At 39.6% G+C, this 19,201-nt stretch overlaps 1 protein-coding gene across 1 annotated transcript in view; it reads left to right on the top strand.

Moving 5' to 3' along the window:
* Window positions 1-19,201, top strand: part of TLL2 (tolloid like 2) — a 2,328,887-nt gene that overhangs the window by 997,979 nt on the left and 1,311,707 nt on the right. Inside the window, exon 5 of the mRNA XM_078643121.1 lies at window positions 15,357-15,474. Within this exon, the coding sequence (XP_078499247.1) occupies window positions 15,357-15,474 (118 nt within the window). The remainder of the gene's footprint in view (window positions 1-15,356; window positions 15,475-19,201) is intronic.

The raw sequence follows: 19,201 nt of genomic DNA, 5'->3' as shown, positions 1-19,201 counted from the left end.
GACCGGTGATTTCTAAAGGAAGAGTAAACAGTTTGATGTCTTCGCTGCGACATAATGTGATGAAGAAATCACCTAAAAACACATACAATTTGAAGAGGAACGAAGAGTCCAAGTACATCAACGACTACAACCCGGTGATTTTGTCCATGTGGAATGCTAACATGGATATACAGTTTGTGGCTGATAACTGTATGGCTGTGGCTCGGTATGTGACATCTTACATCACCAAAAAAGAGAAGACAGAATTGAAGGATATGTGGGAGGACATTTCCCATGAAAAGAGCCTCAGTAAGAAGTTGTATAGTTTCAGTCTGAAGATGTTGTCGCATCGAGAAATCGGAGCTTACGAATGTTCTGACCGGTTGTCTTCAGCAAGTCTCTATGCCAAATCTAGGAGTATCGTTTGGGCGAGTCTTGGTCTTGCTGCAACGCGTAATCGAGTTCTGAAACCTGTGCGGGAAATTTAGTATTTGGCGGAAAAGGAGCCAAACAGTACCGACATTTTGAAGAGCAACATGTTGGATACATATTATCCAAATCGAAGCAGTCACCTCGAGAATGTTTGTCTGTATGAGGTTCTTCAAAATTACATATTCAAGAGGAACATCAAAGAAGATACTGAGAAAGGAGTGTATGCTGTAATTGGAAGTGAGGGATGTCTGGTCAAGCAAAGAAAATGCCACTTGGTAAACCATTGAAAATTGAGTGGCGAATCTCCTGAAAAAAGGGAGTTTTTCTATTTAGCACTTTTGCAACTTTTCAAGCCTTGGCGTGCAGAAGAGGAACTGCTTGGAGATTTCCTCTGTTACGAAGACTCTTTCACTGCCGCCAAGGAGACCATAGAATGTCCTGCTTTTCCCAAATATGTAGAAATGTTGAATGTGGAAATCGAGCAGGAAGCAACGATTGCAGCCGAGATTGCCAGAGACAGTTCTCAGGACAGTCAGAGTTCTGCTTCATTGAGTCAGGATCCACTAGGAGGACCTGTTATCGAAAATGAAGCTGCCACTGCTATGAATGAAGTGGAAAGAGCCATGGCACATGCTCAGGAGGATGCGGTTAACTTAGAAGAGTTGGAAAGACAACTCAACGTTGAGCAGAGGAAAATATATGACGAAGTTACCATGCAAATTGATCATGGATTAAGTCATGAGAAGAAAGAGTGCTCATGTACGTCGTTGAAGCCTGTCCGACTGTACGTGAGTGGAGAAGCGGGAACTGGAAAAAATTTCCTTATTAAAGCAATTTCATGTTATTTGCAGGAAAGGACTGAGTCATCGCTGTCTTGTGTTGTCACCGCTCCAACTGGACTGGCAGCACATAACATTAAAGGGATTACTTTACATCGTTTACTGATGCTGCCAGTGGAGCATGACAACAAATTACAATATCACAAGCTATCTGGAGATGCTTGTTGTGAAGTTTCAAGAATCTTGAGGAAAATGAAACTTCTTATCATTGACGAAGTAAGCATGGTTTCCAATGTCATGCTTGCCTTTGTGCATTTGTGAATGCAAGAAGTTCTCAAAACAGAGTATGATGTGTTATTTGGTGGCAAACACATCATTGTTTTCGGAGATCTTCTGCAGCTGACACCAGTGAAAGGGCAACCTGTGTTCAAAATGCTCACGCATGAAGATACCAGGAAGTGCCTAGGGAGCATTGGCAACGTCAATATATGGTTAAACTTCAATTATGCTGAACTGCATGAAAATATGCGTCAGGCGAAGGATGAAGTTTACAAGAATATTCTACAAGATGTTAGAATTGGAAAAGTGACCGAGCATGGGAAAGAAGCTTTACATGCACGATTACTGTCAAATTTATATCCAGAACAAGATGTTGTGCCTGAGAATATTTTTCAGAAAATTACTGAGAAGAAATCTGGAATATGTTTGATGCCAACTCTTGCAGAATGTGCCATCTTCAATAACAAAATGTTGAATTTAGAAAAGCAAGAGATTGTGAAACTGGAAGCTATTGACAGAGTAGCGCATATGGGATCAACAATTATTTTGTCTGAGAATTTGAAATCAAAATTGGATTCATTAGAGAAGACTATATCTAAAACTGCAGGTTTTGAAAAGAGTCTGAATGTGTGCTTAAACTGCCGTATAATTTTAAGAAGGAATTTACATGTTGAAAGAGGTCTGGTAAATGGATCAATGGGTAATGTTGTTGATTTTGTGAAATACAGAAATAGAGATGGAATTGAATTTTTAAAAATTAAATTTGATGGCATTGAGGAAGTACAGCTAATTGGTCGTTGTTCTGCTAGATGTTTGCTTGTAAAAGACTTATATGTTCGCCGTAAGCAGTTTCCTGTTTGCTTGGCATATGCGGTGACAATCCATAAATCGCAAGGTTTAAGTGTAGACAGTGCATTGGTGAATATTGGCAGTTCTGTGTTCAAGGAGGGTATGGCATATGTGGCATTGTCAAGAGTTAGAACTTTATCGGGATTGTACTTGATTGAGTGTGATGTCACAAACATTTGTGCGGATCTAGATTGTGTTAAGGAATACAATAGGTTGAGAAGAGAGTATGCGCCACATTTGCCTCAATATCCTTTGTTTGAGAAACGTGTGGTAGGCCGGAAACGAAGAAATGTGACCAATACTGGGGAGGTTGTAGCAAAAAGACGAAAAGTCGATGAACCTGAAATTATAAGCAGAAACAAAAAGGATTCTGTTGAAGATGTTGTTGGTTTTCAATTTGAAAACAGTTCTGGTGTCAACTGCTATGCTAATGTAGTGGTTAATGTTTTGTTTTCTCTAGAAAATGTAAAAGAAGAGATTGTGGTCAATTCTGATCAAAGATTATGCAGTTTGTTAAATTCTGTGTTAGAGAAATGTAGCACTGATAGAACAAAAATAGAAAGTGTGTCTGAAATTCGAAATCTGTTAGACAGATGTTCAGGCCAAACACAATTCTCTCAAAATATTCAGCAAGATTGTCAGGAGTTTTTAATGTATATGCTTGATGTATTGCATGATGAAGGTGTAGATGTAGATCACCTGTTTGGGCTTTCTTATCAATGGCAGCATGACTGCGAGAACTGTAGGGTATCAAGTACTAGTAGTGTAGACTCAGAAAGATTTATATATTTAACTTTGCCAGACAGTAAATCAGTCTCCTTTAATAAGCTAGTACAAGCAGCTGATCACAACATGGAATGTAGCCAATGTAAATCTGAAATGATGTCAACATTATTTATACGAACATATGGCCAGTATGTCATTTTAATGTTCCAACGATGTAGGCTTGATGGAACAAAATTGACAACTTTAATTAAAAAATTTGTGGCTTCACAGTTGTCAATATCAGGAAGGACTTTTGTAACTGCAGCAATTATATATCATGACGGTCCTTCAATAACATCAGGACATTACACAGCTTATTTAAAGTCTAGAAATGGCTGGTCATTCTGCAACGATTCTGTTTTAATTTTCCCAAAAAAATTGTCGTATGACCTTAAAAATTCTTACCTGGTGTTTTTAAAACCAAACTTTTAAGGAAAGAATCTCGGGATGTGCTCTGAGGAATTTCAAGAGGTTCTAATGGCTCCTACACGATTTGGCCTTGAGGATAAGTGTAGTACAGAGACATAACTTCTTACCATAACACCTGACGTCATGGAAAAATAACTGCACTTTGAATGAGTTCAGAAAAACTGTTTCTTTTTATAAGCTAATTGAAGCAGCCAATCAAAACATGGAGTAGAGGGAATGTAAGTCTGCAATGCTGTCTACTGTTTTATATTGCTTTGTGATTAAAAGTGATGTAGAGAATTAAATAATTGTAGTAGTCATAGAGGTAGTGTAAGTCTGCTTCATAGTAAGCAGTATCAGTGTCATAGGAAATGTAGAACATGAGTGAGCAAGAAGGGTAAGATATTACTAGTCCAGGATTGTGAAAATGATCTTCAACATTTTAATTGTGAAAGTTGCGGAAATACAAAATGACGGGATTGGCTTACAAGAATTCCAAGAGTTATAAATGGCTCTGACATGATTTGGCCTTGTGGAAACGTGTGGTAGAGAGCAAGAAGTCATTTATTGTATGTAACATATTTTTCAAAACGATGGAGGTTTTCTTTCAGAAAGTGGCGAGCTGAAAATAATAACAGCACAACAGAGTGTAAGCTGTTCATAGGACATCCTTCGACGTCATGGAAAGTAAGTTAACTTTAAGGAGTTCTGAATTCTGATTTGTTATGTTGTATGGGTTTTTTGAACACAATCATTTTGATTGTGTTTTTTTTTCCCCGCTGTTATATGATGAATACCTTCAAGTCACTGTTTTTAGTGAAATTTGATACATTCTGAGAACAGCAAAAATAAACCATTTAATATGTATAATTAATTCTGTACTGTTTGTATTTATGATGTACATGTAGAACTGTGTAGGAGGCATGGAGAAGGTGAGGCTTCTGTAAGTGTCAAAGTTGTTGCATACAGTACTCACATTCTACGTAGTCTTTCATATGATAGACTACATTTCCACAATGAGATACCTAAGCAAAGGAAACACAGGTGATATGATTGTGGAATGAGCAAAAAAAATTGCACGTTTTTCAATTATATTACCTGTGTTTCCTAACATTACACATCACATTGTGTAGATGAGGTTTAGGCCTGTTCCTGGAGACAGAGGAGGTCTGACATTTGTTCAAGAGTGCAGTGGACATGACTCACTTCGTTGGTAGGCCTGCACATGTATTATCTCCTCTGTATTCTTCAACAAACCTAAATTTCATCTGCAACTCTGAGTAGGACTTACCTGAAACAAATCAGTGGATAGGTTACACCTTATCGGCAACTTGAAACAATCATTTAAAATGTTAGGGTCAGATTTATGATGGCCGTGCGCCTCTTTTGCTCCGCTGTGGGTCACTTTTGTGTAAAAGATGCACCATGTTGCACGATAGGTTTCAGTTCATCTCCAGCAAGATACCATCAGTTTAAAATGTATATAATTAGCACTGTGTAGGGGGCATGCAGAAGCTGAAGCTTTTGTAAGTGTCAAAGTTGTTGCATGCAGTGCTGCACTTCTGGGTACGGTTTCATATGCTGGACTATATCTGCACTATGAGATACCTAAGCAAAGGCAACACAGGTGATGTGATTGTGAAATGAGGAAAAGAAACTCCACATTTTTCAATGACATCACCTGTGTTTCATAAGTTTACGAATGACATTGTGCAGATGAAGTTTAGGTCTGTCCACGGACACAGAAGAGGTCTGGCCTTTCTTCAAGAGTGAAGTGGACATGACTTACTTCATTGGTAGGCCTTCACATGTATTATCTCCTTTGTATTCTTCAACAAGCGTAAATTTGATCTGCAACCCTGAGTAGGCCTCACCTTAAACAAACCTCTGGAGAGGCCAGACCTTATCGTCATCCTGAATTAATCATTTAAAATGTTAGGGACAGATTTATGATAGGTGTGTGCCTCTTTTGCGCCGCTGTGCGTCACTTTTGTGACGCAGCGGCGGTGCAAAAGATTTGCTATGTCGCGACATATTTACAACTTGATGCATCTAAGCAGATGTGTCATGCTGTAAAAAACCCGTGCCACATGAATCCGATGCAGCAGTGATGCAAAAGATGCACCATGTTGCAAGATAGGCCTCACTTCATCTGCATCAAGATACTGTTAGTTTAAAATGTATATTTTTAGGACTGTGTAGGGGCATGGAGTAGCAGAGGCTTCTGTAAGTGTCAAAGTTGTTGAAAAACGGTTTGTCCTTCAATCTTTTCCCTTGTCTTTTCTAATTTTTAAAAACATGTTTTAATATTTTTCAAATGTTTGTTCTCTCTTTCACAGATTGAAAGTATAAAAATAACAAGTGACTAACTTAACGACAATTATAAGGTAAATGTTTTGTACTCTTTTCGTTACATTTCTATCACATTCACCTACTATTAGTTCCACAGCTTCATTTCTTTAACCCTCAGTTTCCTGCCTTTGCTACTTCCCTCATTCCTTTCTCTATTACCTACTTACTCTACTCCTTCCACTCCTTTTCTCAGTCCCTCTCTTCTCATAGTTCCTCACTCTTGTTCACTCACTCCATCTCTATTACTCTTAGTGTCTTTGACTGATCACTCTTTCACTACTTGTTCATTATGCTTTTTCTGTGTAGTTGAAGCACACTAAGGGGCATATTATGAACACAGCCAATAAAATTATTGCTGTTTTTATCGGCAGAAAACTGCTGCAAAAGTGGTTTTAGCGGCAGTTTTCTGCCGCAAAAGCGGCTTTAGCGACACATTTCTGCTGATAAAAGCTGCAAAACTTTTATTGCCTATGTTGATAATATGGCCCTATGTTATTTACATTTCTTTGCTGTTTCAATTATTCTTTTTCTGTTACTTCTTCTTTTCTGCTTTCTGTTTTTTCTCTCTGTTATTCCACATGTTTTAATCTTATTTTGAACATTCACTCATATTCTCTAAGAAACTCTTCTTTGTTATTCTTCTACTCTCTTTTTTTTGTTTCACTTCCTTATCTATTTTGTTTTTCACAATTATACCCTCTTCCATCTTTTCTTCGGTAAATAAATCTATTAAACAGTATCTCTGGTTTACTCCCTATAGCTGTCTTTCTTTTAACATTACTCTCTGTTTACTTCCCTTATACTTACTCTTCTTTTTTTTTTTTTTTTTTTTTTTTGGTTCGCTCCCGGTTCGCGTACCGGGGAGCGAACGGGGAAGCGAACCAAAAGAAATAGTGGTTGCCAGAGTGCTAAACATGCTAGCAATTTTTCATAAAGGGAAGGTAGTTCTGAAAAGAACTTTTTTTTTATTTTTTGTTGTTTTATATTTTTTTGTGTTTTTTTGGAGGGGGGGGAAACAAAAATGATTCAGTACAAAGGGCTCAACAGGAGCAACCAAAAAAAAGAAAATTTAGTTTTGGGGACGTTTTGAACATTGATGATGTTCATATGCTGTATTTATTAGAGTAATACTCATCTGTCCACATGAAATTAATTTGCCACAATCTAAACATGTCATTTTAAACTTTCCAAAGTTCTTCTGAATATTTGGGACCGTTTCCCTTGCCTCTGATGCTGTCAGTGCCACTTCATTGGTGGATGTACTGGCAGGTCGGGGGTTGTCCACCAAATCTCTCATTTGTGCAGCACTATAATTAAGCGGGTGCCACCTCTCCATGTGTCGATGCATGGTATAATTACCAAAACTATATATTTTTTCGGTCCCTCTGGAGAGTTGTTCGTGGCAGATCAGGCAGGTAACGTATCTGGCATTTACTTTCTTTTTATGTGGAGGCAAAGAAAAAAATTGCCAAATAAAATTGACTTTAACATGGGACGTCCTTGGCATTTCTTTCAAAAACCCCCTTGTCCCTTGCTCCTGTTGCTCGTCTTCCTCTTCTTCCTCCTCTTGTTGGAAGATGACCTGGCCAGTTCGACCTCTCTTCTTTGGTGGTGGTGGACGTGGTGGGGAGCCACCAGCTGCAGCTACTACAGATGCCATGAGTAAGCACGCAAAAACAGGTCTTTCTCTCATAAAAATGAAAGTCGGAGTGAAGAAAAAAAGTGGGACTTTCATCATTTGGGAAAAAAAAATGTTGTAAACCAATGAAAAGTGATTATTTCACGTCATATGATCAAACGTTCCATCATTAGGAAACTAAAAGTAAAATGAACCAATGAAAAGTTTTATGAACTAGTCACAGGACCTGTTATGCTTACGTTACGCGCTCCGCGCCTCGGATCGTTTCCGGGGCTCTGCGTTTCGCGCCTTGGTTCGCGTTCCAGAGCGCTTCCGGGTGCGCTAACGAAGGGTGTCATAAGGCGCATTACGCAGTAACGCGATACGTTGTGATTATGCGACGCGTCACGATGTGGCTTTCTAACGTGGTCAGTGGGGGCTGTTTGAGGATCTGACTGCATTGGAAAGCAATGTGATGCTGTGCGTGGCCCCCAAGATGGAGGTTCCTCGGCTGCAGTGGGGCGCCCCTTGGTTTTTCACTCGCTATGCAGCTGAGGTGCAAATAAGTTTCAGACAGTCTAACAAGCACTCCTCAAAACTTTGAACTATCAGAGTGCATGAGTTTCATGCTCGATCGATTGAGCTAGCCGGATCGGGCAACAAAAAGTATAAAATAGTTATGTAAATAGTTATTTAATAAAATGTTTTACCCTGTTACTTTGCTGGTGTGTTGTATATATTTGTAATATTTGCATAGAGTTTATCGTTATTTTGGGCGGGGTGGGTGGCGGAGCCGAGCTGTCTTGCAGCCATCATGGTGTGGAGTTCAGTTCATCTCACTAGTTTCGTATTTCTCATGAGGGGTTGTTCCTAATGTTTCTATTTTAGCGAGGTCAAAAAGAGATCCCATTAGTGGCCTACTGATTTTGCTCGATTCCTTTTGTTTTTTTACACGATTTTTCGCTATCTGCAAAGACTAAACAGAGTATTGCGACACTGTGCTTGTTTGTAAATAGAGAATGAACCAAAGAGAACCAATTCTAAAACAGTAAATGCTTGGATAACAATCAATCAAATGGAGAGAGAAGCAGGCACGACGGATTACAACGGGGGCAAAGGCCTGCGTTAACTACCCTTCACTATCTGCAAAGAGAGAGTACTCCTAATAGAAATGAGGGGGGGGGGCAGCATTCAAAGCAAATCAGTGTGCATAAACACGAAAATGTTTTTTCTTACCACGTACTTGACATTCGACAGCTTATGATATTTGCTATTAAAAAACCATTGAAATTCACTGAAAAAACCATAGGTTATAGACCATATATAGTTAGGAATTAGCATTTACAAAACCTTGAAAATTCACTGAAAAAACCATAGGTTATAGACCATATATAGTTAGGGATTAGCATTTAAAAAACCTTATTTTACTCACACAAAACCATTGAAATTCCATATATAGTTAGTTGCACTAACTATATATCGCGCACCCGCAATCCACTGCTGATGATGTCACATATTACATCATTCATGACATGGTCAGTGACATCACTGATGACATCACTGATGACATCTCAAATGACATCTCAAATGACATCACTGATGACATCACTGATGACATCACTGATGACATCTCAAATGACATCACTGATAACATCTCAAATGACATCACTGATGACATCTCAAATGACATCACTGATGACATCACTGATGACATCTCATTTGACATCAATGACCACATCACTGATGATATCATTCATGTGACAATACAATGCATCTCCTCACACTTTAATATAACCTCTGTTACACCCAGTGTTCAATACAGAGTATAATTTTTGAAACCATTGACACACCAATACTAGTTACTACATACGCACTCACTGATTCCTATGTTTACACACACATTCACTCATTCACCCATACAATCATTCATACATACAATCACTCATCTTTACAACACTATCATATGCACTCATACACCTATACAGACACTCACACTCTGTCACTCATCCATGGAGTTACTCACACACCTAGTCAGTCCTGTAAAGAATCAATCACACTTCCATTTTCTAATCTATACAGTTAAACATAGAGCACCTTACATTTTGAAACATATACTAACACATACTTACTCTCTTATACAATCATTGATACAAGTACACATTGATCTGCACAGAGTCACACACCTCCCAGCCAGCCACACACACACTCAGTCTCCCATACAAATACTTGGGCAATCAATCAATAACCCATATAGTTACTCATATAGCTACTGATCAACACATGCAGCAGTTTACAGAACAACAGACATAATGATGCACAAATTAAGACAGTTTAGTCACTAACCCATGCACTCAGTGAGACACATTTAATCACTCACTCATACATTCAGTCATGCACCTACTAAATCCTTTGTCCAGACACTTATACATCTACTCATTCTTCAATATGTAAGACATATTTTAACTTTACAGAAACATACAGTCACTGGATGTTGTCATCAGTGATGTCATCAGTGATGTCATTTGAGATGTCATCAGTGATGTCATCAGTGATGTCACTGACCATGTCATGAATGATGTAATATGTGACATCATCAGCAGTGGATTGCGGGTGCGCGATATATAGTTAGTGCAACTAACTATATATGGAATTTCAATGGTTTTGTGTGAGTAAAATAAGGTTTTTTAAATGCTAATCCCTAACTATATATGGTCTATAACCTATGGTTTTTTCAGTGAATATATATATATATATATATTAATTAATTAGAATGTGCCAATTTATTTTTAAGATATTTCTTATGGTGTTAGATTCATTAGAATAAGTTGTTATCATTCTAAATTTCCCAATGAAATCTTTCCTAGATTTTTCTTTTTTTATCAGTAAATTTTTCCGACTGAGATTTATTACTTTCTTAAGAGTGTTTTCTAGGAGTTTGGTGTCATATCCCCTGGCCTGAAGATGGCGCCCATTTAATCTAAGGGCCAACAAAGTCCGTTTTTTACCATTACCCCCATGTGACGTGGTTTTCTTAAATAAAAATGGCCACTAGTAAAAAGTTTTTGTAAACTACGACACTGACGAAGGATGTAATCCGAAACGCGTTTGTCTGAAATAAACTGCTGCTGAGCCAAAGAAGCCTCGTGAGTGCTATTCTTTTCCTTTCCAAAAAGGGAAACTCGAGCTAGATATTTATCGCGGAACGCCACCGCGTACTGTCACCCGACCACAAAGTGCCCCACTGATGGCGAACGGAGGAGCAGGATGTTAATAGTGGAGGCACCGCTTCAAAACGGACCCAGGGAACGTCGAATCTTATCGGAGGAGAATAACACCGAAACGGACGAGGCAAACCGCGACGAATCACGGTAAGCCACACGGTGTGTTTGAAACCCTGTATGAGTCCAGTGTAAAGAGCGGGTTGAGAGGATCTAGTCTCGTGGCATATTTATTGAATTGACAGCGGTCTCCGGGCTCGGACGTACCGCATACAACTAAAAACGCACTAAAATGTATAGTGTTAATGAACGAAATGAGGCGGCTGCCAACATGTTCAAAAAGAAAAACAAAACGGAACACAGTAATACAAAAAGAAAAACAAAACGGAACACAGTAATATAAAAAGTAACGTCACTGACAACATTCCTAAAGACTTGTTTACACAATTCACCAAACTTGAGAGACTGTGTGAACGGGAGGTGCGAAAATGGTGGGAGGACACCTCCCTACAGAATTACATTGAAGTGGCAAGGGTCCCGAGGAGATTAAGGATCTACACCGTCTCAGCCTATGAGAACCCAGATCCTAAACTCTTAGAGGCATGGGCGGCACATACGGCGGCATCCTGCAAAGGAATGTTGGAAATTTTGGTCCAGTTCGCTTGGATCGATCGTGACACGGCTCTGAAAGAAATTGAGCTCTTGGAGGAAGAATTAAAGAGAAATGCTGATAAAGAGACCATGGATAAACTAAGAGAAGCAATGAAAAACAGACTGGTTAAATACGAAACAAAGATCCGCCAACGTAAAGAAGAGAAATTTGATCGGGACGAACGAGGTTACGCACTGGGGTGTATCTTAACATTTTCTAAAAAGTATGATCAACCCCGTAAAGACATAGCGAGAAACAAGAATGCCACCCAAGGAAAATCGTTAAGAGTGGAAACATCCGAATCAGAGGTAACTGATGTGGATCAATCGGGAGACGAATTACCAGGACCATCCACCGACATACAGAAAACCCCTTTTCAACAGGAGTTTCTTCTAATGCGACAGACATGGCTTCAAGGGGGAAAGACCAGGCCCCCAGAAAAATCAGAAGAACAAGACAGGGGGGGGCAGGAAGAGGTCGGATAAAGGTACCACCAAAGACCAGAGTTACCAGAAGCAAGAGAGGCAACAGATGGTAGAAACAAGGGATAATCTGACCATCATTAATTTAACGGATAAAGTGCTGACAAAGATCGAAGAATCAGTACTCATGCTGGGATTAACCTTCTGCCCACAAGCCAGTTTTGAATATACTCAAACTAAAATTGACTTGTTTAAATTCACCCGTGGATTAAAACTCCATAAATTTTTCAAGTTAAGACCAACGACTAAAGAAGTGAAACTCTTGAAATCGCAAAAGCAAGACATGGATCTGTTATCCATAAATGATCTGATGACTTTAGAAATCCTGGAAAATCTACGAAAAGGGGACAATCTTGAGAACCGTGAAATTGTAGATAATGAGGGTACATTGAGTCAAAGAATTAGAGCGGTGGGAACGGACCAAGATGCACCAACAAGTGGACTCAAGTCTCCCTCTCAATTCTTTCCGATCATGCCGCATGATGCGATTGACACCTTCACGGAAATGGTCACAAAAGATTTACTCAAACTAAGAATGGTGTCTAAACCATCAAAGATCAAAGGAAATCTTACAAAAGATCAAAGAAAAGCACTGAAAACACTGCGAGAAGAGAAGGACGTTATATACAAACCCTCGGACAAAGGGGGGAATATAGTCCCGATGACACGGAAATATTATGAGGATGAAGCATATAGACAATTAAAGAACTTAGATTGTTATGAAATATGTACTCAAACATCCTACCAAGAGAGCATTCGGAATTTCCATATTCTAATAAAAAAATGGCACGATAAATTGTTAGACGGTGATGAACATTTGTTCTTAAGTACTCCAGACCCAAGTATACCCACATTTTACCATTTACCTAAGATACATAAGAATGAGAAGGAGCCCCCAGGTAGACCCATTGTGTCTTCATTAGGAAGTTTAACTGAAAACCTTTCTAAATTTCTTGACCATTTCCTGTTTGATGCCGTTGTAAACTTGAAATCGTATATAAGGGATACCACAGACTTCATATGTCGTATTGAACAAATTTAATGGCAACCCACATATTGTATGGTGGTATTAGACATCACGAGTCTATATACGTGCATTAACCATGTATTTGGCCTTACAGCTGTAAAATATTTCTTAGATAAGAGATCTCTAAGATTTGCCATCCATAACTCAATGCTACTTGAATTCATCGAATTCTGTCTACAAAACAACATATTTACCTTTAATGGGGACTTATTTAGACAGACGTCCGGGACCGCGATGGGCACCTGCTTCGCCCCCAGCTATGCGAACTTGTGCGTTGGCTGGTGGGAGGAGCAGGTGTCCTGGTCCAAGGCAAATGAAAAATGGACCAACAAAACAGTAGCATGGTAGAGATACATTGACGATCTGTTTTTAATTTGGGATGGTCCCAAACATGAGGCTGAAGAATATATACAAATACTGAACACCAATGAGGTCAACCTTCACTTCTCAGGGGAGGTAAGCACTACAACAGTTAATTATCTAGATTTGAGACTGGCCATCAAAGATGATAGAATAAACATATCCCTGTACAGGAAGCCCACAGCTGAACACAGCACATTACATGCGTCGAGCGGGCACCCTCAGAAACTCAAAAACAGTATCCTATACGGGGAATTTCTGAGGATAAAAAGAAACTGCTCCGAAGATAATGATTTTGATGAAGCGATAAAGGGAAGTATTGAGCGCTTTCAGGCCAGGGGATATGACACCAAACTCCTAGAAAACACTCTTAAGAAAGTAAAGAATCTCAGTCGGAAAGATTTACTGATAAAAAAGAAAAATCTAAGAAAGATTTAATTGGGAAATTTATGATGATAACAACTTATTCTAATGAATCTAACACCATAAGAAATATCTTAAAAAGAAATTGGCACATTCTAAAAACTGATGCCATAATAGCAACAGACATCCCTGCAAATCCACTGATGACATTCAGGAAAGCTCGTTCCCTGAGGGACAGTTTGGTATCCAGTCACCTAGATAAAGTTATGCCAAAAACTCAAGGTACCTTAAAAGACATGAATGGATTTTTTCCATGTGGAAAATGTAAGGCCTGTGTATCTAGCAAAAGAGTTCTATCATATAAAATTGAGGGTTTGAAGCATAACAAACAAATCAACAAGTTTATGACATGTCAAACCACTTTTGCAATATACTGCCTAGTGTGCCCCTGCGGATTAAGTTACGTGGGAAGCACCATCAACATGGTAAAACGTAGGGTACTTGAACACATGCGCGCTATTAAAAACAAGCATTTTAGTTATCCTGTAGCACGCCATTTTGCAGTAAAACATAGTAGGAACAGGGACCTGTTGAAATACTACTGTTTGGATTCTATACCCCCACACATTAGGGGCGGGGATCGAGTCCTCAAACTAAGAAGACTTGAATCCCGCTATATTATTGACTTAGGGACTAAGATACCGAATGGGTTAAATGGCGGGGAGGAACTGGCAGTCCACCTGAGCAAATAAGTAATACAGTAAGAATGAGATGTATATTTATTAAATGAGATCCTTACAATTAGAATGAGAAAAAGTATAAGTGATGAAAACCAGGGTTCAGGGGCCGACACACGGCGTAATTTATTTGGTAATTAAGGACCAGCAGCCTTATTAAAACAAGGCTGCAATTGCCGATCCACGGCGTTATTGTGTGACAATATGAAGTGTATTGTTTGTAATGAAACTGTTTTTAGTAATTTCTTTTTAAAACATGTTTAAACTTTGTCACTGTATCGGTATACCAAACCGATTTCTGACCAAAGATATGAATATAAATCAAGTATTTACTGTTTAAAGATGGCGCCCATTTAATCTAAGGGCCAACAAAGTCCGTTTTTTACCATTACCCCCATGTGACGTGGTTTTCTTTAATAAAAATGGCCGCCAGTAAAAAGTTTTTGTAAACTACGACACTGACGAAGGATGTAATCCGAAACGCGTTTGTCTGAAATAAACTGCTGCTGAGCCAAAGAAGCCTCGTGAGTGCTATTCTTTTCCTTTCCAAAAAGGGAAACTTGAGCTAGATATTTATCGCGGAACGCCACTGCGTACCGGCACCCGACCACAAAGTGCCCCGCTGATGGCGAACGGAGGAGCAGAATATATATATATCAAGGCTCCGCTGAGCCGAAACGTCGGTGACTCTTTCTGCCGAATAAAACTTTATACACCTCGAGGTCCGTGTCCGGAGTCTGCTTGCTGTGTTGCACGAGCGCGCGAGTTTGGAGACAAACGGTGTACAGGATATATATATATATATATATATATATAGTTTCTTTTTGTTGCTTGGTACCTCCCTGCTATTGCCATTAGTTTTTAATCGAAGATTAGGTGTTTCTTCATCTATGGAGCGAAGACCTCACAATAATAACTACTATTCTGAGCCCAGCAACTGTTTATAGATCTTTCAGTGGTGCTAAATATTAAAAATAAATAGTTCGAAAATTGGTATAGTATGTTCTTTTGCCATGAGAAATCCCCAAGTACTTATTTGATATAATTACTTTTCAGGTAGCCAGAGAGCAATATTTAAACAAGCTATGAGACACTGGGAGAAATTTACCTGTGTAACATTTTCAGAAAGAGTTGATGAAGAAAGTTTTATTGTATTTACTTACAGGACATGTGGGTAAGTACATTTCCTTTATTAATTAAATTGATTGTTACTGATACACTGTTGAAAAGAGTCTTTACCTTTAACTGAAGGGGAAGTTCTCAGTTTTCAGTTTCCCCTTTTCTTGTGACAACCTTGCATTTTCAAGTGAATTTCACCCAGTGTGAGGTTTGGAGTAGCTCTAAACGTGTTAACTTGTAATTAAAAAAATGTAAGTATTAAGATAACCAAATATAACACATACCACAAAAAGTATTACTGCAATGCAATCTCAATTACAAACAATGACTCGTAGGGCTGGATGAAGGGCTTTCCAAAACAGGAAAACACATTGTTTTGTAGTGTAAAGAGCATTTCACTTTTAAAAGGTAATTCAAACAGGTACAGGCAATAAATGGTGAAAAAAACATGATTTGTGTCTAAAGAATTTTGACCATAAACAAATGATTTACGGGAAATACACTTTTTTCTATTTTTATTTTGGTGACCAAGGTAAAATTTGTAATCATCATCAAACAAGCTTTATTCGACTTTGCTAGTCATAAAATAATTGCAGATAAAAAAAAAAAAAAAAACAAGGTAAAAAGTTAGTCAGGTTAAAACATTTAGGCTAAAATGTTTGTGCAAATAAACTCGCAGATTTATCATTGTATCAAATATAACATGCCATTGCTAGATTAAAACCATCAGATACAAGGAATCTCTAAAACCCTAAGGGACGTAATGAGCCTAACATGTCCTGATATGCCCACAACACGTACACGGTTTAAAACATTTCGTCATGCTCAATTGCTTGCCCTAATTTGGTTACAATGTATGTGCTGCATCCACCTCAAACATTTAGCCACTGGGATTGTACCCCTAGGTGATGGGTCAGAGCAAAGAATTTGCAGGGCAGTGCTATGAAATTTTGTGCCCATGTTCTTGCAGAGCTGAGCCAGCCACACTTTCTGCGGGCCAGCATAAGCTGGGCAAGCAAGGAACACATGCGAATATGTTTCTATATGTGTGACGCATGCATGACATTTATTGTCCCCCGTGGGAGACCATTTGAATGAGAAACACTTAAAGGGCAGGGATCCAGATCTAAATTGGAAATAGTTTCCGGTCCAAGGGCTTTTTAATAAGGTCTCAATAAGGCTCCAGACTTGGAAATGGCTTTATCTGAAGAAAGAGCACCAAAAGTGACGTTGGTTCATGACGCCTAAAATCTTCAAATGCAACCATTTTCAAATACATTTCTTTGTGGAATTTTTTGACAGGAAAGTTGAGGTGGAAGGGTGATCCCACAGGTGCAATAGGCCAATTTTATTAATCAAACTTCTCAGATCCTGCAACCACTTGATATTATGAAAACAATCAGAGGTAATAATATCCCTTAGGCCCTCTGTGTAGGCTGCTAACTCCTGCGTGCACCATAATCTGTGCCAGAATAGAATTGGGCATAGTCTGGCTAGATCTGACAGAGCTTTCCTGCCTAGGTCATCCCTAAGGTGAAGAGTGGGTGTACTCTGTGGCAAACTAGTGATAGTGCATATAAATGCATTCTCGGCTATCATTAGCTAGGTCAAATTCTATAGTCCCCACAGCTCTGCCCCATAAAGGGCAGAACTCACCATTTTAGTGTTGTAAATATGGAGTACCGGGCTAAGGGGCTTTGTCATAGAAGATTTAAATTCCTTACTAAGAGTACCAGCAAGCTGCCAATGCTTTAGTGTTATAACTCCAATGAGAGGCTTCCACTTCATGTCCTTGTGCAGTTTGATTCCCAGATAAACAAAGGCATAAACCTGCTCCAGGAGAAGCCCATCCATCCTCATTTCCCCTCAGAACGATCTATGATGGTAAAATTCCTTACATTTTGTCTTAGCAGCATTAATTTTAAGACCCCTCAATAGGCAAAACTCTTCATAGCAGTAGAGTGCACACTGCAATCCACTTGGTGTTTGAGACACCGACATTTTCCTTCCAGCTTGGGTAGGAGCATCGGTGTGGATAGCATCAAGGAAGTTTGCGACTCCATTTATAAAAAGAGAAAATAGTGTGGGAGCCAATACGCATCCTTGACGATCACTCTTGCGCACAGGAAAGGAATCTGTCTTATTTCCTGCCACACCCCAGTGTATTTGTGCGTAATTATCCTCATGGAGGCAAACGATCAGGGAGAGTAAGTTGAGTGGCATCCCCATCTCCTTTAGGACCTCACACAGTTTATTCCGAGAGTTCAGGCGGATTTAAGATTGACAAAGGCAGCATACATGCTACCCTTGCCGAGGGTGACTGTCTGCCAATAAATAAGAACACTTCGAAAGACCTGGTTAGTGATACTAATGTGTGCCCTAAAGCCAGCTTGGAGGGGGTGAGGATAGTATTTGCCCCAATCGATGTCTGGACCTTGGCCAGAACAAGCCTGGCCACCACTTTCTGTATGGAATCAATGAGGCTTATTGGCCTATAGTTACCAGGCATGGATTTATCACCTTTTTTTGTATATGGGAATTATCTGTGAACCCCCCCCCCCCCCCGCCCCCCCCGCCAGGTAGCTGGGTTGGGTGCTCCTTGTGCCATGGCATTAGCAAGTAAGAGTATATATTTGGACCAATTTGGTCTATCAAACATGAAAATATCAGCTGAGATACAATCTAATCCTGGGGCTCTACCACTTGCTAGAGCGCTTATGGCGCAGCTAACTTCTACCTCATCAAATACCTTGGCTACGTCAATCTGATAACATGAGTCATCTGTGAATCACCTGTGTCTTTTGGAACTGATGACTTCTTCAAAATAAAGAAGAAGATTGAATGTGGACTAATATGGCCCTATGAACTTGTTTTTTGATAAATTACGACATATGTTTGCTCAGGACTGAGACCCAATCCTTGCAATTCTTTTTCTGTGAACCTGTGACCACAGAAATACTTGGAAACGTAGGTGGCCATTTTCCTTTCTTTCCTTTGAGCAGCTGATGTGATAACTTGATGAGTTTGTTATATTGACGGTTATGCGCAGGCTCCAACCCAGCCACATTTCAAAGTTGTCTCATAAAATACCCTATCAGTGGAAAAAGGGTGAATCGGAAACGATGAATTATCGTCTGTTTCTTCTTTGGCATATTTAGTAGAAGGGTGGCTAACCCACGCACTGGGGTCAACATGATGTAAGGGTGGCTCGGCTACTCCTCCCCTACCTCATTTGACCACATTCCAAAACCATTTGGAGTTGTTACTGTCACAGGCGGATTTTAATTCCTGCCATCTATCCTCATCCCAAGTTTTTTGGGCACCATAGATAACATTCTTGTAGGTGGTCCTAGCAGCACGGACTCTGGCCACATCACCTGATTTGATTGCTTCACGAAGGATTTTACGTGCACCTCTACAGACCTTATTATATCAATGGTTTTTGGGGATGATGACTATCGCCCTAGCTTAACTCTGTTTTTGAAAATACTCAGGGATGTTTAGGGGGCACCATTAGTATCCCCCAGGCCCCATAGCAGAGTACCGGGGGACGGAGGCCCTGCTAGGGGCCCCAAAGTCACTTTCCAACAGATGTCCTATTGTTGGAAAGGCCGACATGGAAAGACTGTGGGAAACGGACCTCATAATACCAACGGTTGTGCCTGAGAAGGCACAGTCTCCATTTGGAGATTATCTGTCAGCCCGATCCGCACAATCGGATCAACGATCCTGTCGGAGGCGTCAGTCTTTCCCCCAGGCCACAGCGGTCTGGCCTACCACAT

The sequence above is a fragment of the Lissotriton helveticus genome, chromosome 5_1 (assembly GCF_964261635.1).
Source record: "Lissotriton helveticus chromosome 5_1, aLisHel1.1, whole genome shotgun sequence".
Taxonomy (NCBI): domain Eukaryota; kingdom Metazoa; phylum Chordata; class Amphibia; order Caudata; family Salamandridae; genus Lissotriton; species Lissotriton helveticus.
Note: the sequence above shows the minus strand (reverse complement) of the source record. Positions and strands in the feature narration are given on the sequence as shown.